Genomic DNA, 25,278 nt, shown 5'->3' on the forward strand with positions numbered 1-25,278 from the left:
ACAGTTTAGTTATCCTTTGGTAAACAATTCCATACTTTTACATACTGCGTAGGAACCCTGAAAATCATACTTCCAAAGATGACTCACTGTAACAAGAAGTTAACCTGTCAAGAGAAAGGTGTGGTGGTAAGAATTAGTAAAATATATATGATAATAACAATCTACCTGTATGAGACTGGCCAGCACACATCCCGTGTCCTTCCCAGACTTGTTGTGGATCTCTGTGGCTAACTTGATGACCTGACCAGGGATGTAACCCCTCAGGTCGCTGCGAGCTTTCAGCATTAGCGTCCCCGTCTTCACCAGGAGGTAGCTGAACTTCTTAGTGGTCACAGCGTAACTGGGATGCTGTGGAGGCAGAGTTACGGGATAAATGTTTGTTTGTGTGTTGTTAGTAATTAAGAAGCCTCATTAGCTGATGCTGCGCTGATAATCTGATGCTGATAATCTTTTCCTGCTGACTTCCAGAGTATCAGGAAACTGACAGTCATGATGTTAAGAGAGTAGAGGATACGTAAGTAATGCAGAGGAGTAGAGGAGAAAATGAATTAGATCCTGCTGTGCCATGAAATCAAATAAGCCTCGAACAAGACAAACGCTGATCAAATAAAGAGATGCATTACAGTGTTTTAAAGTCCCCTCTTTTCCTTGTGTCTGTGTTATATCCAAAACTTCCTTAATAAACTCAAAGCAACATCTCAGTTTATTAAGGATTTATTAAAGTAGTAAAAGTTGAACACTTACTTCAATGTCAGGCACCTCATTGAGGTTGAGCAGGTTGAGTAGGTAGAAGGGCTTCTGGGCTTTGTAGTCCTTAGCGAAACGGGGCGTGTCAATGGCCGCCCTCACGCGGTAAATAATCTTCCCAAAGGGGCCCTCGAAGGAAGTCGGGGCAGCGACTACAGAGAGGATTGGAGGTAAAAAAGACAATGCAGACGTTACTTTGACACTGAGGACAGATATTTCGGGGCTGACATAGGGACTGCGAATATAAAATCAGATGAGATAAGAGACTTTAATAATCCCACATCGGGGAAATTAAGTTTTACAGCAGCTTGAGGGAAAAACGTAAAGACAAAAAAATGATTAGGTGAAAGAAATGACGTAAAAGCTACAAAAAATACAAATAAGATCCGATTAAAATAAAATTAAAACAATATAAAAGTTTAAATTAGAGACTTTAATAATCCCATAAATAACATAAAATACATTAAAATTTAAATAACGTAAAAGTTTAAATTAGAGACTTTAATAATCCTATAAATAATAATATATAATACAATAAAATTAAAATATAAATGTTTAAATTACAGACTTTTACAATCCTATAAATAATATAAAATACAATAAAATTAAAATAATATAAAAGTTTAAATTACAGACTTTAATAATCCTATAAATAATAATATAAAATAAAATAAAATAAAAATAATATAAAAGTTTAAATTACAGACTTTTATAATCCCATAAATAATAACACAAAATACAATAAAATTAAAATATTATAATAATAATATAAAAGCTACATATTTATATATACCTTTTGCTTATAGAGATACTGTATAAATATAATAATAAATAATATGTCCATGATGGATGATTGTGCACAATAATATTATTGCACAAATAGGAAAATTGCACAATACAATCATATTATAAATTATATTATAAATTATTAAAAAAAATTATATAAATTATAAATATTTTTTATACAGTACAGGCCAAAAGTTTGGACACACCTTCTCATTCAATGCGTTTTCTTTATTTTCATGACTATTTACATTGTAGATTCTCACTGAAGGCATCAAAACTATGAATGAACACATGTGGAGTTATGTACTTAACAAAAAAAGGTGAAATAACTGAAAACATGTTTTATATTCTAGTTTCTTCAAAATAGCCACCCTTTGCTCTGATTACTGCTTTGCACACTCTTGGCATTCTCTCCATGAGCTTCAAGAGGTAGTCACCTGAAATGGTTTCCACTTCACAGGTGTGCCTTATCAGGGTTAATTAGTGGAATTTCTTGCTTTATCAATGGGGTTGGGACCATCAGTTGTGTTGTGCAGAAGTCAGGTTAATACACAGCCGACAGCCCTATTGGACAACTGTTAAAATTCATATTATGGCAAGAACCAATCAGCTAACTAAAGAAAAACCAGTGGCCATCATTACTTTAAGAAATGAAGGTCAGTCAGTCCGGAAAATTGCAAAAACTTTAAATGTGTCCCCAAGTGGAGTCGCAAAAACCATCAAGCGCTACAACCAAACTGGCACACATGAGGACCGACCCAGGAAAGGAAGACCAAGAGTCACCTCTGCTTCTGAGGATAAGTTCATCCGAGTCACCAGCCTCAGAAATCGCAAATTAACAGCAGCTCAGATCAGAGACCAGATGAATGCCACACAGAGTTCTAGCAGCAGACCCATCTCTAGAACAACTGTTAAGAGGAGACTGCGCCAATCAGGCCTTCATGGTCAAATAGCTGCTAGGAAACCACTGCTAAGGAGAGGCAACAAGCAGAAGAGATTTGTTTGGGCCAAGAAACACAAGGAATGGACATTAGACCAGTGGAAATCTGTGCTTTGGTCTGATGAGTCCAAATTTGAGATCTTTGGTTCCAACCGCCATGTCTTTGTGAGACGCAGAAAAGGTGAACGGATGGATTCCACATGCCTGGTTCCCACTGTGAAGCATGGAGGAGGAGGTGTGATGGTGTGGGGGTGTTTTGCTGGTGACACTGTTGGGGATTTATTCAAAATTGAAGGCACACTGAACCAGCATGGCTACCACAGCATCCTGCAGCGACATGCCATCCCATCCGGTTTGCGTTTAGTTGGACGATCATTTATTTTTCAACAGGACAATGACCCCAAACACACCTCCGGGCTGTGTAAGGGCTATTTGACCAAGAAGGAGAGTGATGGAGTGCTGCGGCAGATGACCTGGCCTCCACAGTCACCGGACCTGAACCCAATCCAGATGATTTGGGGTGAGCTGGACCGCAGAGTGAAGGCAAAGGGGCCAACAAGTGCTAAACACCTGTGGGAACTCCTTCAAGACTGTTGGAAAACCATTTCAGGTGACTACCTCTTGAAGCTCATGGAGAGAATGCCAAGAGTGTGCAAAGCAGTAATCAGAGCAAAGGGTGGCTATTTTGAAGAAACTAGAATATAAAACATGTTTTCAGTTATTTCACCTTTTTTTGTTAAGTACATAACTCCACATGTGTTCATTCATAGTTTTGATGCCTTCAGTGAGAATCTACAATGTAAATAGTCATGAAAATAAAGAAAACGCATTGAATGAGAAGGTGTGTCCAAACTTTTGGCCTGTACTGTATATTATTATAAAAATTACATAAAGCCCAACTAACTAAAACATGCTGCATATAATTAAACTGTTCTTAAACACAACCAAAATAGACACGTGTTTAGACACACATATTGTTTTTTAGACAAATGATATATAGAAAATAAATTCAAAGGTGATATTTCATTGTATATTCATTAGCAAAAAAAAATTTGAAAAATAGAAATGGTAATACTGCAATGCCTGAAAAAGCTTTATTAAATCTTATTCTCCTTTATATTGTTACTAGTAGGAAACAGAGTGTCCTTCTCCTTGCAGACCTCTATCAGAGCTGTCACAGGATGTAAGGAGCCTATAAGACTGATTCCTGTGCTTTCGTCCCAAATGGGGAAAAAAGGACACTGATTGTTCTTGTGACTCAAGGAAAGGACAGTGAAGTGGAGGAAACAGGGAGGGAAAAGGCTGGAGGGAAGGAAATTTAAGGAGAGTGAGATAAAAATAACTATTTGGGGAGAAGGCAGACAGACAGACAAAAGGAGAGAGATGTTCGGAGCCAGAGGGAAGAGAAACAAAATCTCTGAGATCCGTACAAATAATCTGCATATAAATATCCAAAGAGGATGTGCACAAGGGTGATTAATGTGTTGTCAATAAAAGCTAAGTCACTCTCTCAACCTCACTCTTTTAAGTGTTTCTTTTTACTGATCCTCGTTGAGATTAATGTCAGAGAGGCAGGCTTCTGCTCCAGGGACAAGTCTGCTGCTGCTGTCAATGAGAATTAACCAAGAGATTTGGGTTGTTGTTGTTTTGCTGCAGACAGCTTGGGAGCAGAGCAGTGGACGACGGACTGACAGAGGACAGACTGAAGAACAAGACTGACTTTCCCTAGAGACACACCAGACTGAGCTGCTAGTGGCTGCTGAAAGTGGGTGAGGATCGTGAAGCTTGACTTCTTTCTCTGAGCTCAGGCACACTGGTGACACCCTGACCTCTCAGTAGGTGCCATCATCAGGTCAGATTTTAATCTGTCCAATACTTTGTTTTAGGACTTAAAACAGGCAAAACTAATTAGCTGCTAATGAGTAAATGCTATCATGTTAACATACTAAACTAAGATGGTGAACATGTTGAACATTTTACAGTTCCTGCTGATGTTAACATTTAGCTCAAAACACCATTGTGTCCGAACACAGCCTCACAGAGCTGCTAGCATGGCTGAAGACATGGCAGGCATGGCGCACATGCATTTAGGGCGTGTCCAACTCCACTTAGCCAGTTAAACAGTGCATAATTTGAGCGTAAGGTAAGGTGTAAGAGGCAAATGGGCTGCATTTAGTCCATTTATTGGAGGTGTTCCGGGCATGTCTCACTGGTAGGAGGCCCCAGGGCAGACCCAGAACACACTGGAGGGATTACATATATTATCTGGCCTGGGAACGCCTCGGGGTCCCCCACGAGGAGCTGGAAAGCATTGCTGGGGAGAGGGACGTCTGGGGTGCTTTGCTCGGCCTGCTGCCCCTGCGACCCGGCCCCGGATAAGCGGATGAAAATGGATGGATGGATGGATTAATCGTTGGTTTCTGGGTGTAACATGAATTCAATTAATTTGGGTGTCATCTCCCATTCCCTTTAAAAGCCAGGTGTACCTGCAACTGGTGCGCTGCTGTTTGCATGGCAAATTCGGCAAATCAGAGAAACAATTAGTTTTCTGTTCAGAGTAATGCAGTAAGAGCAGTAATGTGACTGCAGCAAATATCATGGGACATTTAAACAGCCAAACTAAAAACTTAAGTTATAAATTTGACAGTAGAAACAGAACTTAACTTTTAGCTTCCAAAACAATCAACAAAGTTACGCTGGTTCCCGCTGCTTCCCCGCAATGCATTCAAGTGTCCTGTGTGTCTAACAAGCAGAGTGTACACATGTTGTGAACCCACCTATGTAGGTGCATCTTACTATCTAAATATTCATTCATTCATTTATTTTCAGTAACCGCTTATCTTGTTAGGGGTCGCACACGGGCTGGAGCCTATCCCAGCTGACATTGGGTGAGAGGCAGGGTACACCCTGGACAGGTCACCAGACTGTCACAGGGCTGACACATAGAGACAGACAACATTCACACTCACATTCACACCTACGGACAATTTAGAGTCACCAATTAACCTGCCTGTCTTTGGACTGTGGGAGGAAGCCGGAGTACCCGGAGAAACCACTGCAACGCCTATCTAAATATGCGTCCTTTAAATAACAACAAAATACTTTGTCATTGACTTCAGACCAGGTTTTTGTTGGTCAATTGCACAATCCATATGTGCTGCCTGAAAACAGCAATGTGCTTGATCATACCTCATTTTGGGACCAACATGACCATGGGCGGACAGATGGGTGTGAGTACATTTGCTACTTATACAAAGTAGCCACTGATCGTGAAAATGACAACTGTGTCTGTCTGAAAGCAGCAATGACAGTAGTGCTGCGATTGCTTTGTTTTTTTGGAGGTTTAAGTTACATAGAAACATAATCTTAACAGCATTTTAATGACTGTATTTCAGTATGTATCAGTTCCTAATAACAAGTTGAGATACAGTCATTGAAATACTGCTGAAACAACAGTTATATTTAGCCTAACCTGGACTTCTAAAAATGTTTCAGTCTTCCAAATTTAGCCCAGTTTAAAGACTCAGAAACTTTGAAAAAAGGTCACTTTGACAGTCTTGGGCATCAAGAATTTGCAGGTAAAAGGTCAAGATGTCAAGTTCCACAAATGTAGTTCCACTAAAATTAAAAACCCGAATTTAGATCGTGCCTCCAGAGGTGCACAGATCAAGCAGAGCAGGTTTTATCTGCCAGAGCGGGAAAGAAATTGGCTGTGAGAGGGAATCCTGTTTGGAGTTAACACTTTTGATTTCAATAAGTCTGGCTTATCACAAGAAACAGCAGCACACATTTCACACATTCTTTGTCTGACAGCATGCTCCCTGATTTGAGTGTAGCAGCCAATACCTTCTTCCAGCTCTGTGTTTGTTGATGTTTTGGAATGTATCACAGCTGACAGTTTAATTTCAGAAATCAACAGCGAGATAAGAGGATATTTGGGGATTTTAAGGCCTCTTCATGCTCTGGAATTCTATCATCTGCTTCTCACTGGTTGTTCAGTTTATTTGTATGAAAACAAGGATGCTTGCATGATGTGCTGCAGGGGCTCGTCTTCAAAGGATAAAAGTTTATAGCACTCTATTAAAGCATATCGCTTTTGTTCTACTCTCTTTTCTTCCTGAACTTGTATCTCATGTCCCTTTGGAACAAGGCCATCCGCCATTTCATCCAATCCTTTTCATCCCTCTAAGTGTCCTTGTATTGAGCTTATCTCAGCCTACGCCTTCCTCCTCTCTTTGAATTTCTCTGTACCCTCAGTGAGAAATGATCAGGCCAGAACAACACCTTATGCCTCGACTGAGCTGAGCTTGTCAGAAGAAATTCTCAGTCCTTGCCTGCACAGCTTTGTTAAAAAATACAGACATTACCCAAGACTCCTTCTCCCAACTACTTACATGTGAGTTTATGAGAATCAGCAGGGTGACCAACAATCCCCCCACATATCCATCATTATCCAACCGTTTCTACTAATTTTTTCCTTTCCCTGGCAACCCTTTTCATGATGCTTATTTTATAGTTTCTCTTCTAAATAACAGACTCATCAATTTTGACAGGAAGATGTCAAGATGTTTGTATATCAATTCTTGCAAGCCTCCAGTGGACGAAGAATCCAAAAACGGATTAAATTCTTTAAGTGAAGTAAAAGAGGTCCATGACTAACGACAGCAAAACTACATCAAAACCTCAAAGTCTCGCACAATTTGTGCTGTATAATCCAAGTCTCCAGTCTTATGCTCAGCACCTTCCAAACCACAAAGCCAGACTCCATTGACAAAATCAGTAATTATACCTCCCTAAACACAGGAGCTGCTGGTCTACTGCTGCCTCCATCGGTTATCTTGTGTTATTGTGTGACTTTGGTGAATCAAAACTAACCCTTTAAAAGTCACAAAATAAGACAAATAAACAAACAAACACCGGCACCAGTAGCTCCCGTGTTCAGTGAAGTAAAATTGCTTTTTTTGGCAATGGAGTCTGGCTTTGAAGAGAACAAGGATGAGTTTTACATCTAGTTACGTTCCCTAGCATACAACTGGATAAATGAGACTTGGATTATACTCCACAAGTTGTGTGAGAGACTGTAAAATCATGTTTTGATATAGTTTTCCATCCATCCATTTACAACCACCTATCCAAAACCGGGTCGCAGAGGCAGCAGGCCAAGCAAAGCACCCGAGACATCCCTCTCCCCAGTAATGCTTTCCAGCTCCTCCTGGGGGACCCCAAAGTGTTCCCAGGCCAGATGAGCTATGTAGTCCCTCCAGCGTGTTCTGGGTCTACCCAGGGTCTCCTACCAGTGGGACGTGCCTGGAACACCTCCAACGGGAGGCGCCCAGGAGGCATCCTGATTAGATGCCCGAACAACCTCAACTGACCCCTTTCGACGCGAAGGAGCAGCAGCTCTACTCCAAGCTCCTTACCCTATCTCTAAGGCTGAGCCCAGCCTTCCCACGGAAGGAAACTCATTTGGGCCGTTTGTATCTGCAACCTCATTCTTTCGGTCACTACCCAGAGCTCATGACCACAGGTGAAGATTCGGACGTAGACGGACCAATAAATCAAAAGCCTTGCCTTTTGGCTCAGCTCTCTCTTCACTCTGACGGTCCAGCACATAACCCGTATCACTGCATATGCTGCGCCAAACCGCAGATCCATCTCACGCTCCATTCAACCCTTACTCGTGAACAAGACGCCTACACACTTGAACTCCCTCACTTGGGGTGGTAACCCACTCCCAACCCGGAGGAGGCAATCCACTGTTTAATATAGTTTTGCTGTTGTTAAACGCAGTTGCTTGAAACACCAATTCATCAAGAATTTTCACAGTTTAACTTGACATGGAGTGAGTAATTGATATGCAAGTTGTCATTTTGGGAGGGTGAAGTATCCCTTTAACACCTTTATCATTCATTAACGTATAGAAAACACTGTAATCTGCATGCCATAGCTTCTCATAGCTGCTTACATGAAGTTGCAGGCACACAGGACTATTCTCCAACATGTTTCTTAAATGACCAGTCATGTAAATAAACTGACTGCATTCATGTAGCACTTTTATCCGAATAACAGTGCAAAATGCTTTACAACCCCTCCCAGGACTTCCAGTGTTCTAGTATCTTGCTCAGTGACACTCTGATATGGACTTAGGAGCCGAAACACCAATGCTGTGATATTTGGATGACCTGCTGTACCTGCCATAGGTAACGAAAGTGCTAGAACTGCTTTTTCCGTATTAGTGGTGGGTTTATACGAATTACTCACTTTTTACTTCCCTAAAAAAGAATGTTGAACCATTACTGTTTGTGTAAACACTTAACACACATTTAAACAAGCTTCAAGGTCTCCATCTCCCTGTCTTTGAGTAGGAATTGCTCTTAAGTTGCTCAGCGTTGAGTGGTGTGCATCCTGATCAGGTGCTGGAGGATTCCTTCCTTACAGTTGTTCATTTTTGAACTTTAAAACAGTCTTGTAGTATTAGTATTTTTATGTATTCTAATGCTTCATAGCAAAACATGCACATTTCTAACACAGGATGAAAACCTCATTAACACCATCACCTCTTTAAATCCTGTGTCAAAAGTCAGGTTGGCTCATTTACCCTTAAGACTTTCTGCAAGTCTGTTTTTAAGATACAAAGAAGCGAATCAGTCTGTTTGGCGTACCAGCAGGGGGCAGCAGGAGACACTTGACTCTCCAATGAGTCACTTATCACTACATGATAGTTAACATGTCCTGTGCTGATGCTCTCAGAGTGTGAGGGCCTAAGAGGAGGGGAGGGTGAAGCATGGGGGCATGAAGACCAATTAAACAGTGACTGCACAACAGGAGAAGGGACTAAAAATAACCCAACACCCCCTGTGCTTCAGCCCACGCCTGAGAGAGTGTAAGATACCAGACAGACACTGCACTCTGTGTGCCCTCACAGGTGCCAAGCATGATCTCCGTGTTATCTGCATGATCGTGGCGTTGGAATATTTGTCAGCCTTCAGGAACATATACTGTACGTGTTTGTGAACATGTGGCCTGTGGAATAAAATTATCATGCTGAGGTATCACAATTGGCATGCTCCTCCCTGATCTCTTAAACATTAACTATGTCATGATCCTTCACACTTCATCGATATCACAGATCTAGGTGTGTTGGCTTTGTTTGGGAGACAAAGGGCTTCGGGTTAAGCACTGTGTAAGTACACATGCTAGAAAAAGTCCCGTGTTATCAGATGTAATCAAATCTGAATGCTCCTTTCACTGACGTCATCTGGTCCTGGAAAACTATTACAAGAACTAAAGATGTGCCCCTGACATGGAGGAATGTGGTTAACCAGGTCATAAGGTTAATCCTACACTCACCTGGAATGAGAAACTGGAAGGGGAAACTGTGTTCGCCTGCCACCAGGGTTCCTGTAAAAGAGGAAGATTTATCAGTTAAACACAGACTGGAAACAGAAAAATGCAAATTACATGTATGGGTGCACAAATAGTGATAATTGCCAGGGTTGTGTGTGAATGGTTCTTTTTATTTCAACTTTACATATCCCTCAGTGAACATTAGCTGTCCAGGTGAGGCACCGTGCCTGTGGGGATCACCTACTTCCCAGTGGGATGGAGTTTCTGAGACAAACAGGCTTTGTTGTTCAAAGACAGCTGAGTCGAGATGGCTTTTGTAGTGAACGAAACTCGCAACTGAAACCAATCGGCCAGTGTCAGAGGAAGCGATAAACAGTTGGCTGTGTGACGGCACAACACATGTAGCTGGCAAAGTTGGAGCATTTCTCAGCAAAGTTAATCAATGATTTACAAGCACAGTGGGGCCAGCAGTGATCGACCCAAGACTGAGTGCATTCTTCTGCTCTACAGGTCAGCATCACTGTGCAAAGTCTGCCCTTATAGATTAAAGGATATGCAGTATATACATCTGGTTCTATTCTACATTTTTCTTACTGGCAACAAATCTAATAAGACCAAAACCGACAACCAACTATGCACTCAAGCCCAGTGCTTTCAACTTTTCCATAGTTTTACAAACGCTCTTTTTTCTTGTGTCTGCACCACAAGAACTAGGAAAGCTCGCAGCTCTTAGCACAAGGGCTGCAAGATATGCAAAAAAAAAAAAATCATACTGTGATTATTGTGAAATTGCAAATGCAATATGAGTCACAATTTTTTGTGGGAATGGACATTTTTGCATTTTAACTAAAGACACTGTCATAACTATGACATGACACAGTCATGAACCTGTCATGAACTTTTTTTTTTTTAAACTATTATTATTATTATTTTATTAATATTTTATTAATCCCCTGAGGGGAAATTCAATTTTTTCACTCTGTTGTCAATTACACACTGGTCCGAACACACACATGCACAAACAGGACCTATACATGCACGAAGTGGAGAGATGTCAGAGTGGGGCTGCCCTTGGTGAGGCGCCCCGAGCGGTTGGGGGGTTTGGTGCCTTGCTCAAAGGCACCTCGGCAGTGCCCAGGAGGTGAACTACCAGTCCACACTCCATATTTTGGTCCGGGTGGGGACTTGAACAGGTGACCCTCCAGTTCCCAACCCAAGTCCCTATGGACCGAACTACTGCCAACCAATTATGTACATGTCATAAACATTTATGACTGCTATCATTAAGTGTCATTCGGTTTTTGTAATGACAAGCTGACATTGTTTGGGTTGTCTTGATTATGAAAACTTGACATTAAATTAGTTTGGGATGTCCTTATAATGACAGCTTGACATTAACCAGGATGACATTACCAGAAGATGTCTTTATGTTAAAGTTAAGTTGTCAATATAAGGACATCCCAGGACATTATTCTGTATTATTCAGTCTAGTCTGACTTTTTTCAGGCTTTTTTGTTCTGGATTCATACAAAGGTGCACACAGGTTATCATATAAAGTGGAAAGCTCTTACTACATCCTGCAGAACAACTTCCCTGGTTAATGTCAACAGTTAAAAAGTGACAAACAGCAATGACTTGAGAAAAAATATTTTATTTTCTTCTGTTAGTGGTGTGAAAGGTAAATTAACAACCTGGGAAGAGATAACAACTGCTGATAATGCCGTTAAAGATTTTTATATTTTTGTCATTATGGCCGACCACTGTAACCTTGGCATTGCTCAGGGTTAGTTTGTCAGCACAAGATATAGACACATACATACATTATACGTGTAGTAGTATTTCTCTCCACCTCTAAATGGATACGGCTTTAAAAAGTGGTACCAGAACAATAACCAGACCATTTAGGCATAAATAGCCCTGTATGTGCGCAGGGCTATTTATGCCTAAATGGTCTGGTTATTGTTGTTCTTATCTAGTATTGTTTTTATTTGCACTATGGTCCCGCAACTGATTTAATATAATTTTAACTGGTTCACTGGTGTTTTTATTTGACCTCTGTATTTATTTGTTTTATATGCACTCACTTGAACTTTGAGATAGGCCAGTGCAATACCTGTAGTTCCCTTGTTTGTAACCTTACAAACAAGGCCAATGGTTGCACTACTCCTGCAACAGTAGTCTGCAACTGTAACACACTCAGCACACTATGTTGGCAACTTGTCTGTGTTGATTATATGTATGTATGTATGTATGTATGTATGTATGTGTGTGAATATTGCAGCCGTTTGCACTATACTGCCCAAGACGAATTTCATGCCATAGCGCTCAGACATTCAGGGAATGAACGTCTGAGCGCTATGTTAGGTTGGGTTTTCTCCGAGATGCTCCGCTTTCCCCAACACTCAAAATCAATTTGGTAATTAATTAAGTAAGTGGACAAAATCAATAAAATAAAATAACAAATACATCTTTCAGTTGAGTCATTTGCATTTCCTGTACACCTCCTGTATGACTAGAAGTGTCGATGATGTCACAAACTGAAATCAGTGGCATCACAGTTTGTGACATTAAACAATGATGTCACTGATAACATCATCATTTCAAAGCAATGGCAAGCATTAAAAGATTCTGAATATTTAACATTGTTTGGTAGGTTATATGTTGTTCAAGTAAGCTTTAAGAAATTTTAGGAGCACAAGAAGAAAATTTAAGGGCACACCTTAAATCGTCCTGCAGCTGCTATTCACATTTTTGGCCATTTTAACTGTATCATAAACTGTATGTAGTCTACTGTATAGGACACACACAATTTATTTAGCTTCTGTAGTTGAGGCGACGGTCAAACTGATATGATGCTGATTTACATGAGAATTCATGTCAAATGGAGGCTGAACCATGAACATAAATTACAGATTGCCTGTGAGGCATTTTAATAAATTAATCTATCATAATTAAAATGATTGGAGACTGAGAACAAACTGATATAGGAGTTTGGATTCATTTGGATTCAGCCCAAACGTCCACACTTCACCACACTTGCAGATCCCAGAAGTCTGGGAGTGCTTAGGGGTTTTCAGTTCAGAAGAACTTACCCATAGTTCTACAAACGCCCTTTTTTTCTTGTGTCTGCACCACAAGAACTAGGAAAGCTCGCAGCTCTTAGCACAAGGGCTGCAAGATATGCAAAAAAAAAAAAAACCTGCTGTGATTACTGTGACATATTGCAAATGTAATACAAGTCACATTTTTTGTGGAAATGGTAATTTTTGCATTTTAACTAAAAAAACATCTATAGAAAAATGATGATGATGTGATTATTGCTCAGGTTTGTACCAAACAAGCCTGTTTTCTTATATGTGAAAAACAGTATGTGGGCCTGGGTATCTCTGTAGCATCATGTTACTACATCTATAGTGGTATGTTGCCACACATTTTACTTTTACTGAGAAATTGCGGCTCCTGTGATTTGGATTTTGCACTTGGCCATATTGCAGTTCTGCTAGCATTTTGATTAACTGCGAAGCCCTACTTAGAACGCTGTTTTCAGGGACTTCTTTAGCTCCAGTTTCAGAGTAGGTACAGTATCCTCCCAGCACAAGAGAAACCTTGAGTGTATGATGATTGGTCAAAAACAGCCAATGAAGCACAAGCAACCACCAAAAAAATGGAAGATATCAACTAACAGATCGATGGTAAGGTCCAGACTTTACTGAGCATCTATGCGACAGGGGATACAGCGCAAGTTTGCCTCAACATAGCAAAAGAGACATTGCTTTACCAACTGCTGGCTGACTAACAGTATGTCACTTCCTACCAGGGGTCGAGTTAACCGGATATTTTCGGTCATTGACCGTTTTTTTACAACAATGACTGGAAAATCTGAAGGCTGTCTGTCATTTTGACCGGTTGCAATTACCACCCCTGCCCACTTGGTGGCAGAGTGCACAGTCAGTGGTTTAAGTGGCTGCCGTTTTCACCCTGCAGAGAAAAAGTCATTCATCTTCATCGACGAAAAAGTTTAGCACAACGTCTGCTTCCTACTGGCAGTGCAAATGCAAATAGATAAAGCCCATGAGGGTATGTAGCTCTCGGAGAAGCTCCCCAGTGCGCAGTTCCTCTCAGGGAGTCCCCAGAGATGTCTGGTCCAATAACACCTTTAAGAAGCTGGTCACAGATATTTGGTTTTGTTTCTTTACAAAACAGTGTTGTTTCCTTTAAACAGCTGGGCCTTGTGCTTTGGCGGGAAACTTACTTAAACAGGAGTAAATATCGAATCTGTTGGGGGCTATTTTCAGCTGCAGAATAATATGCGTTCGGTGATCTACTCAGTATTTACAGCAGCAGAACAGTGTATGTGTGATTTCTTGATATAAACCACAGTGTGTGTGTTCACTGTAATGAACAAACATGTAACCAATGCAACAGTGTTGCTCACTGATGTGGTTTTTGGACATTAAGCTCTATGGCACAGAGGAGTAAGACATAACAGGCTTAGGACCAGTTTAATTTAGTTTTTACTTTTATAAAATATGCTAACAATAACAAAACTATAGACCATCACTAGTTTTATTCTTTGAAGATGTTGGCATAACCAAAATGTCTTTAGTGACAACAACAGCAATATAAACAGTGCAGCGGAAAAGGAAAACTTGCTGAAGTACAACAAATTCAGTCTGCAAACTTGGTATTACTGATGTTATCAGACAACACAAACTGAAGCTATGTTTTCAGAAGCACACGTGGCATTGTGACGATCTCAACAGGAAGTTCTCTCAAGTATGACGTGGTGCTTTGAAATAAAACAAACTCTGTTACGTGCATTTTCTCTGAATTAGACTTTGAATACATTTTGAATAAGACATTTTTCCACACTTGTTTACTTCACAAGCTCACTTAAATTGATAAGAAGAGCACAAGGGACCATGGGGCCTCTTCACCCCTGTTGCACTAAGAGTACCTTGAGAGAGTCGGGACATTAATTCTCTAGATGAGTTGACAGCCCAATCCAATTCTTGCAGACAGCAACACGTCTCACCTCGTTAGGGACAGGCACAAGGGTTTCCGTTAGTCTCAGACTGCGTGTGTGTTCATTTGCATCATGTTTACTGCTAGAGGAAGCAGTCATGCTATAAAGCAGCGCTGTGCAGGTGCAGCTACTTTATATACTCATCTGTAGAGAGCCAAACTAACACAGGTACAGGAAGAAGAACAGGATGAAGGAAATGATTAAAAGACGGGTGGGTTAGATCATTCATTCATTTTATTTGTGTCACGCCTTTGTAAAAAGTAGAGTTTTACCGATAACGACACCAGTATCAGAAATGCCTCCGATACTGCCTAAAATGCTTCATCGGGCATCGGCGAGTACAGCCTATGACCAATCCGATATCACGTAATGCCTCACGTCATTACGCAAAAGCAAGCTACAGGCAAACGAAATGGAAACGAAGCGTTGTTTAAAAAGCACTGTCGCAGGACATGCAATGTTTTCTCTTTTTTTAGAACATGTAAACTTTTGTTTTGCTTCAGAGAAGCAGCTCTGAATCTCCGCTCGTTGCTACACTCCGCTCCGCTCGCCTCTCTCTCACTGTCTGTCCCTCTCTGACAACAGCAGCCCCTCCTCCTCTCATGCACACGCTGCAGTCACACATTGAAAATGAGCGACATGCAGGAGGGAGAAACGGTAAAGGAGGATTTACGCCTGGTACACACTACACGACTTTTCTGCCCGTTCTGAAAGTCACTATGTCACATTACACTATTGTGGAGTCATAAAATTTTGCCGTGACTTGGCCGACAGACATGACACACTACACGATGGTCCACACCAATTATCCCCGGTCGTCTTTCATGAAGTGTGTGATGTCATCTGGTTATTCTTGTCCTATTTTTATTACTTGTACTATTATTTGTGTCACTGTGTCTGTTCATGTGCCAGCCAAATGTTGTTGAAGTCACCTAAAAAGCAACAGCAGACAGCAGGTGCTACATTTGAAGTACCGTACGTAAACATAAAAGTCACTGATTTCTCAACAAGTTCCTACAAATGTTTCACAATAAAAGCCTATTTAGAAAATGGAATGATTCTCTCAGCTGAGGTTATAAGGGGCTTTTAATTTGAAACAAGTTCAGGAAGTGCTGAGTTGGAAATGATGGCGCCATGCATTAACTACAACATTAACATTCTACATTCTACTACAACTATAACATTCTTGTATTTTTTTAATATTGCAATATCTATTGCAAAAAATATATATTGCAATGTCAGTTTTTTTCCAATATCGTGCAGCCCTACATTCTACTGTAGCCTTTAAAATGTCTTTTTTTACCAAATTGTGTGGCTGCGCTTTAATCTGTGTCTTGATCTGTGTCAACACTGGATAATAATAATAATAATAATAATAATAATAATAATTAAAAGTTTTATAGCATTCATTCTACTATTTTGCAGGGCTTGAAATTAACTTTTTTACATGGTAGCACTAAAATTTTGGGAGTACCCACCGTAATTTAAAAAGCACCAACAGTGTAATTGATTTTTTTTATTTCAACAAAAAGTCGTCATTATACTGTATACATTACATTGTATGTGTATAGTACACTTATCATTAACAACTTTGTCAGTTGGAGGCATTTTTAGAAAAAACACCACTGAACCACTGAACACTGCTGTGAATGAAAGAGAAACCTCACTAAGGCGGGCACGTCATCAGAATAGGAGGGACAAGGAGCGGAGTGAATGCATTTCATAAACAACCAACATGGCTACTGATTTTTAAACTGCTATGATAAATGTGTTGAACAAACTGGAATGTACATTTGGCTGCACTGAAAGCTTTTATTGAAAAAAAGGATGTGTTTGCCGTCCTTCCTACGGGGTTTGGTAAAAGTTTAATTTACCAACTGGATCCGTTGATCGGGAAAACGATGGGACTCAGTGAAAACCCAGTGGCTACTGCTGTTTCTCCGCTAGTTGCTCTCATGGAGGAGCAAGTCAGGGAAGCGACCAAGCTGGGAATCACAGCCATGCAGCTCGGAGTCCACAGTGAGGAGGAAATCCGCAAAGACGGCAACACTCTTTCCCAGACATCATCACAGCTCATCTCCGCTGCAGCTTGCTGGTCTGTTTACAGTGGTGTAATGCTAGCCTACGTCACGCGTTTCGTTTCCTCTGATTGGTTTTCCATCTTTCCAATTGCGTGAAGGGGCACTTTGAGTGACAGCCGTTGATACCGTCCCTCGGGAATAGAGGAATGTACACTCCGTGGCCAGACTCAATCGTGTTTTGCGAATTGGGTCTGGCAACGCCAGGCTAGTTCAGTGGTGTTTTTTCTGAAAAAGTCTTTAAGCGTTCTCTTCATTTTCTCTTCTTTCTGGCATGGGTTGGCTTCGGCTTCTAGTTCTAGTTCTGAGTGACAGAAGTGCCGCGGTCGCGGAGTGATTTGAGACTAATCACCAATCTTAAATCAGCATTACAGGTCAAGCTCACGGCTCACGTTTGATTGGTCACTGTCAGCTGACGAGGTAGAGAGAAGCCTGGGAACTTTGTCAATGTAGCCTACTAACTTGAGGGGGGAAAAAAAACAACTTGTGAATGAGACATTCGAGTCGGGGGGAAAATAGTCACACCAGAATAATTATTTACACTCGCGCCAGTGCTCCCAATCGTATTTTGAGGTCGCACAGAGTCTGCAGGTCCAGAGGGCGGACATTTGGATTCAGCCTCCGACTTGTCACCGCCTCCTGCTGCAGCCGCCTGCTCTCGTCCACTCTCCAGGCGAGGTGCAGTTTGTCTCTAACGAGCCTACTGATGAGTGTTGATGACGTGATCCTCGCAGTTAACCATCACTCACTCTCAGACTCTCCACCTTCTCACACACATTAGCCTGCATTGGCACACTCGTTCATTTGTTTTACAACATAAAAAAAAGGGAGAAAAATACTAGCTCTGACTCCAAAAATGGTTGCAAAATGGCACCATTTTGTCGCCGTCCGGATCCCTGCTGCCAGATAACAAATCCAAAATTTTGCTAAGGTTTGGCCCACTTGACATGCTGCTGTGTTGTGCTATGGCCTATTCAAGTGCTGGAATTTGTTATTTACGTGACAACGCCTGAACGCAACACAGGCTCTGCTCCAAGTGAGTGTGTGTACAGTGCAGTGCTGCGCTGCTGTGTGAGCAGCGTGTTTGATTGTGCATAACAGCAGTCTTTTGATGGTCATTTACACACTGTCCATAACAACAACTATCGCCGGATTTCCACTGGATGCGTGTCCGTTGCGGAACGGCAGCGCTGGTTATCCGCTGCTTGCTCCGCCGTCCGTCAATACCCACTGGCTGAGTTTGCTGTGCGGTGCGGTGCAGCTCCGCCAGAAGACATCTCGGTGCACTGCCATGATTAATATCTCCTCGTCCATGGTGTTCACGGGGTGAAATGCCGTCTGAAAACCTCTGATCTGTTGACTTCAGGCCTGCCTCTGCCCATTATGTAGTTTTCAAGGTGTAGTGCAGGGAAATATGATCCGCCGTGAACACTGTGTATTTTATTTTGAAAATTAACCGGATGTTTTATTGTGTTTCTGTTCACGACTTCCTGCCCCGCACGATCTGCTGTGTGCTGAATTGCTGCATTGTGCTCCGGCGTCCGGCAAACATAGAAGTCCTGCGTATCTGTTGTGGAGGGCTCCGGAGTGCCACAGCTGTGACGGAGCTGGAACGCAGCACAGCCACAGCCGGTGGAAACACACACATTGACTAGAATTGAATCCTATCGGCTCCGCTGCCGTGCCGGAGCGGAGGCGCAACCAACACGCATCTGGTGGAAATTGGCTGTATGTCAGGTAACAAACTGCGTCGGGCTTGGGTCAAGTTCGGACTTAAAAATCAGAAAGTCTGTCGGGTTCGGGCCGGGCTTGGTTATAACTGTCTCGGACTCTGGTCGGGTTCGGTCAGGAACATGGTCATATTGATTGGGTTAGGCCAGGGCTATGAAACAATGATCCTTGCTTCCTGAAGGTCATTAACTGAAAACAGTGACAGGATGAAGAATGGACGCTAACATCACTGGTCTTCACTCCTCCAACCGCCAAGCATCTGTGGCATACCACATTATCAGTCAGCCAAAAGTGAGCGTCGCTCGCTTTGTGTGAGAGTGTCTGTGTGTGTGTGTGTGTGTGTGTGTGTGTGGTGGTCCTCTGTCACCCTTCCTGTCTCGCTCTCTCTGTGTCGCTCAGCCCTTGGGGGCAGAACAGCCCATTTTCGGAAGAGAATGGGATACGGAAAAAATGGCAGAGATAAAGGGGAGCGCAGAGGGAGGGTGTGTAATGAATTATTTATGTCCTCCTCCGTTTGGAGTGTGGTGTGCCTGGTGTTTTACAGTATACTCTGTGTGTACTGAGACAGTGAGTGAGTTTTTTTTCTTTCTCCACAGATACTGCAAATGTGCTACATATGGTGGTATTTCTTCAATTTAATTTTATATTTTATTTCCCATATTTATTCCTAAGACGTTTTTGCACATCACGTCTTATAGACTGGTGGGATTTTTTTTGGTTTTAACAGTCTGTGTCACTTTAAATTTTTGAGAAATACAATAACCAGTACCTGAGTTTTCATACCTTTACCAAAATAATACTTTTTAAATTCTTAAACTTCTACTAATTCTTATTTTATGAAAGGAACCCTGATTCTTATGTTTATGGGGCGTAAATGCAAGCAGCTATAAGACTTTATGACACTATGCCAGCTTTCTGTACTGTAGTCTATAGTGCTAATAACACATTTAGATCTGTGCCAAGGCTGAGACTCGATGCCCAGCTGTTGCGTTTAGTATTACTCAAATTCGCTAAAAGCATCCTATACATATTTATACTCATATTTATATTATATTTGCCTTGACTTGACTGTTAACTATATTTATACAAAGTATTGAAGATACTGAAGATAATGTTTTTTTCTCAATAGTTAAACAAGACCGGCACCATGCACCACTCAGACCAAAGCTCATACCAACAGGTTTGAATGTTTCTGTGTGAGACGGGTGTGTTCATGTTTGTGCCTGTTCCTTGGCTCAGTCTGAGTAATCTGAGCCTGCTTATAAACCAAATTTCTTACTTCTCCGTTTGACTTTCATCTAACAGATAGTCCTTATTTCACTCACTTCCACTGGGGGCAAAATCCCGTCTAACGGTACAATAATTTCAGTTGTTCTAATAATGACACATTCAGATCACACAGGTAGATAGATAGATTAAGTGTCACTCTCCGTTAAGTTCCCTGACGGAAAGGGCTGTCTGTTTGCGGAGTCCTGAGCAAACGACTGGATAAATGAGACTTGGATTATACTGTACGGGTTGTGTGAGAGTTTGAAAACAGATGTTTTGATATAGTTTCGCAGCTCAACGCTGTATGAAGAATTTTCCCCATTTTTTTAGTTTTGAAAAGGAGTTTTACTTCATGATTCAACATACCAGTTGAGATATGTTTCTTTTAAAAGGTAATTGTAGTAGGATTACATTTAAAAACCCAAAGAACAGCAATTATTAAAAAAGAAATCTGTTTTTCCAGCATATGATGTAATGTTTGTGAGGGTTATGTGTATTTGTAGCGCACACTTGGGTGATGCCTCAGTGTACAACCATGTTTTGTACACTTACATACAATTCATGCAGTTACATATAATATGGAAACAAGCACTTCAATATTCTACTCAAGCACAGTACTTGAGTAAATGCACTTTCCAGCAGGTGGTATGTTTAAATAGCCTGGAGTATGCCCCATGTTGAAGCACACAGTCCTGAGAGTTAAACATTGAACTGCTTCTTGGTATCTCAACCAGCATGGATTACATGCTCAAATTGCTGCCATTAAGTCCCACAGTGCGATTTGCATTTACAACACATTACATGCATGCATGCACGGCACATTTCACCTTCTGGTTGTGGGTGGTATTGGCAACAAATACAAAAGATGGAAGATCACGCTCTCAACAAAAGGTCCTGTAAGCTCTCATTTCCGCAGCTAAGCCAGGCATCAGTGCAGCAGGGCAGGATGGTAAAGAAAAAATTAAACCTGTCCTCTATGGAGCATGTCCAACCTTCTCATCAGACTCTGCTGGACACTGATAACCACATCTCACCTCTGAGAGGCAGCATGCAGAGAGGCCGGCTGGAACATCACTGCTACTCTGACTGACTGAGGCTTTAACTCCTCACTACACAGCCATAAAAACCTGCTGCTGCCATTGTGAGATTAAGCCTGTTGCACAAACCAAATGAGGTGAAAGACAGGAAGTTTCAGTCATGTCATAGTGTAGCTGACAGGCATGTGAAGCTTCTGACGTTTCAGTGCTTTCAGAGGAGAGAGAGTTTGTTTCATACAGAGGATGTCAGCTGAGAATCTGCACACGCACATAAGGGTGAGGGGCTGTGCTGTTAAAGGACCATACCAGTGTTTTCACGTTCAGACATTTTTCCTTACAGGGATAGTTCGGATCTTTTAAGGTGGGGTTGTTTATGTAATTATCCACAGTCGGTGCGTTACATACAGTAGATGTTAGTCAGCATGCCCCCAGTTTGGAGAAGCAGACTAGCATTGGTTTCTACTCAACTGTACACTGTAGTACAAATCAAATGGATTATCCACTAAGTCTTTAGTGTGCACAAATATGAATGAACATCAACAGTTGCCTGGAAAGTTAGAAAAGTGTCTGCCAATGAATAGTTTTTTGTCTATGCACCGAACGGACAGAACATGTGAGAATACTGGTGTGACTTTTAGAATTGTAGGATGCTTTCACATCTGCCCTGTTTGGTTCAGTTCAATCGAACTGAAGTTTGTTTGCCCCCTGAGTGCGGTTCATGTGGGCAGGTGTGAACACAGCAATCACACTCAGGTGCGCACCACAACAACTGGACCAAGACCTTCTTGAAGAGGTGGTCTCGGTCCGGTAACAAATGAATTCTGGTGCGGTTCGTTTGTGGTGAGAGCGTGTTCCGACCTGGATCTGAACCAAATGCAGTCACGTGACATATTGTTTGGGTTAAACATGAGCATGTTACAGTCCTGGAGGATTATTAATGTGCACCTCCTCCTGTACTGCCTTAATATGCACATTCAGCACATCCAATGCATCAAAACATTGTTTTCTAGTTGGAGCCACGCCTCGTTTTCAAACTGTATGGTTTGACTAAAATGAACAATGACAGCAATATAGTCCACGATGAGCAGCGCTAAAATCAACCTGCGTAGTTGTCCCTCCATTGTGACATTAGAAAGTGTCACATTTATCTTGCAAGTGTACTCTTCTTCAAAGTTTGGTTTACTTCCTGGATTTTTCCTGCATGGAAATTCTGGCCAATCGAGCTTTCTCACACAAGGCATTTGATCTTCTCAGCTTGTAAATGCTGCCGTGAGGACACGAACCAACTCTAGGCAATTATGCAACTTTGCAACAAAGCTGGTCCCTGATTCAGACCAAAGCAAGACAACTCTAGGTCTGAAAGCACCCTTAGAATGAAAATCCAAAGCCTGTACATTAAAGCCACCATTCAAGCACGCATGTGTTTAGATGAAGTCAAACCAGCAGAAATGCTAAAAAAAAACATCATCAAGCTTTTACTGTCATCACCTTTGTCAGCAACAGACAACGTGCTGTTGAAGTACTGCTCCTCCAGAGCCCATGACGCATCGTTCATTCTGCTGGAGATCCCACATGATCCCTGACAGTTCACCTTGATGGCTGTGGAAAGAGGAGAGAGAAAAACAATCAATCGTCGATCCTTTACGTGGTTGATGATATCTTTACAGCAGGGATTAGTAGGAAACTTCCAACCTCGCATATGAAACTTTTAACAATCATTTTCCTTAACAGTCCCGGGAACACTGCTATGGGAATCATCGTTCACATTAGTTTTATTTGGAAAGAGAAACAGTTGTCACATATAAGCACAGTCAGTTTGAGCACCACAGTGTGACAAATACAGACCACCAGCACTATATACACTGATTAGCATGAGAAAAACTTGCAAAGAGGGACGCCTAACTAAATCATTATGGGCCTCTGGTGCTGGTCATTCTGCTGGAGTGGTTATTAATCACAACAGGCTATGAATGGTGTTTCTGTCAACAGATGGAAGGGCGGAGGAGAAACTTTATCAGGGAGCTGTTGTGAAACCAAAGAGCTCACTGAAGTGGATCATGGCACTGTTTGTTCGTCACCTGCGGAGTCATGCTACACCTGCGTTTTACAGGGGTGATGATGCTTGTGATGATGCAACAGGTTAGATAAAACTCCGGTTTTTATAAAGATTACTGATAATATAAATAGAAGAATGCATGAACGAATACAAAGGGCCTTACTCTTTTTTTCTCAACTGAACCTGAATCAGATGTTTTCCTGCCTGTTTAAATCTGTGCTAAATGCCTAAAAAACTGATTTGGGCAAAAAAGAAAATACATAACAGCATAGTACTTGTTGTTGTTGCTCTCTGCTGTAAAGCAAAGGGAAGTGAGCGTGGCTTTTAATGTGAGGTAAATGCATTTGGAGTTGTTTTCTGTGGCAGTTGATGATTTAACCACAAGAAAGCTGGTGAATCTAAGCAGCTCCTGTACAGCTGCTTCAAGAACAGGAAATGATGTTGTCTTCTCACACTTGAGTCAAAGATCTAAATGATAAAAACATTTCTACTCCACACAAAAGCCTTTAAAGGTTCACACTGGTGCTGATCATGTTCTACGACCACAGACCAGGGGTTCTCACAGTTATGAAGACTCAGAACCAATTTAAGGAGCCAGCATACAATCAAGGGCACACAGGATACATGCACACATGTCACTTCCAGATTGAACTACCAAGTTGTCCACCAAAATTGCAAATTTTAGCTAACAGGACTCACATTGATGACAGAAACTAATTTCCACAACCCCCAAGGTGCCACTAATTACACTGCAACCAGTAGCTTTGTACAAGTAGTCATTCCAAACTGACAGATGCTTGCTAGGGGGGCGAAGTTTGACCCAGTAGTGTATTAAATGTAGGCTACTGAAAGTGACAGAATTAAAATGGACCATGGATGATTAAAATACAATGCATGCACTTCATGCCATGTACAAGGGCCCCACAAAATGTTTGAGGGCCACAATTCGAGCAACTATGCCATAGACTGTGTAAAAGATGCCAATGTAGCCACCTTGACGTCACCCATTGGTTTGTGATCTCCTGTTTTGAAGTCTCAAATTTGGCATTTTTGGCCATTGCCATCCTGGGATTGTTTTGGAGCCACGTGTGACCATATTTGGATTAAAGGGTGGAGCTATGGAGGAGCAAGGGCTGGATCTGACAGAGAGCCCAAGGACACCAACATGGTAGCGACTTCTCAATCGCAAGTGACGTGGAAACATGTTAAGTTTGTGAAAAAACACACTTTATTTTGAAGTACAGTGAATTTCCTGCACAGAGCTTTCATGTTGAAGTGCCATTTCCTGCTGTAAAGTGAGTTACTAACAGACAGCTATTTGACAGAGACAGCAAACTAGCTGGACAACATGGCTACATGAAAGTATGACGCATGTATTAACCTGTGTGGACCTTGAGCTAATGAGTAAGGAGAAATCTGGACCTCGTGGCTGGACCAGTTGGGAACCACTTCCCTAAAGCATACCCTGATTTGTCGTCTATTTTACTCTAGCTGGGACCATATTCTACAAAATGAACACCATGCTGTGTTGAGGGAGACTTGAAACTAGTGATTGAGACCATAACATAATACAAAAATATTTACTGAGGAAGTGAGAATTAGGGTAATTCTCGTATGCAATCTGACTTCTTTCTACAACCAGTGGATTTGCCCCCTACTGGCTGTTAGAACAAATGCAAGTTAAAGGCACTTCCACATCGGCTTCACTTCTCAGACCTAGTATAATCTGTTGGTAAACATCAACAGTCCACCAACAAGGGAAAGGACTGAAGTACATCACAGAAACAGCACTGCAGCTCTGTACTCTGAACACAGCCTCTCTGTCTGCCTGCCCCCCCTCTCTATCCCTCTTGTCTTTCTGTTGATCTGTCTGTGAGGAAATGAAATCTCTCTGATAATGCATGCACGCACACGCACACACAAACCAAAACTGTGACAGAAGCCCAAGGATTAAACAGAAAGATGGCCCAGCCTCAGTATTATCTCAGTATTCTCATAAGCAGACAGACGGTTAGGGCTAAGTATCACTCTTAATGTTTTGTGACTCCAGTGTGACATCTGAATCTCTCCTTCATTTTTTCCTTTCATGGTTGGTGGGTAGAATATTTACCGTTTTTACTGTGCAAACATCTTCTAATGAGCACTAAACACAAGGTGCAGCTGAGGGTGATGGAAAGGTCATAAGTTTTACAGGACACTAACCAACGTACTGTGCAAATTAAAATTTGACTTGATGGTGTTGCAACATGAAACGTTAAAAG

The 25,278-nt window shown here is 41.6% G+C and overlaps 1 protein-coding gene across 1 annotated transcript in view; it reads right to left on the reverse strand.

The window, feature by feature from the left end:
• arrdc1b (arrestin domain containing 1b) overlaps positions 1-25,278 on the reverse strand; it is a 68,110-nt gene that overhangs the window by 8,231 nt on the left and 34,601 nt on the right. Inside the window, exons 2-5 of the mRNA XM_033647428.2 lie at positions 22,450-22,560; positions 9,824-9,874; positions 745-899; positions 166-348 (exon numbers count right to left, since the gene is read on the reverse strand). Of these exons, the coding sequence (XP_033503319.1) occupies positions 166-348; positions 745-899; positions 9,824-9,874; positions 22,450-22,560 (500 nt within the window). The remainder of the gene's footprint in view (positions 1-165; positions 349-744; positions 900-9,823; positions 9,875-22,449; positions 22,561-25,278) is intronic.

This window comes from Epinephelus lanceolatus, chromosome 19 (assembly GCF_041903045.1).
Source record: "Epinephelus lanceolatus isolate andai-2023 chromosome 19, ASM4190304v1, whole genome shotgun sequence".
Taxonomy (NCBI): Eukaryota; Metazoa; Chordata; class Actinopteri; order Perciformes; family Serranidae; genus Epinephelus; species Epinephelus lanceolatus.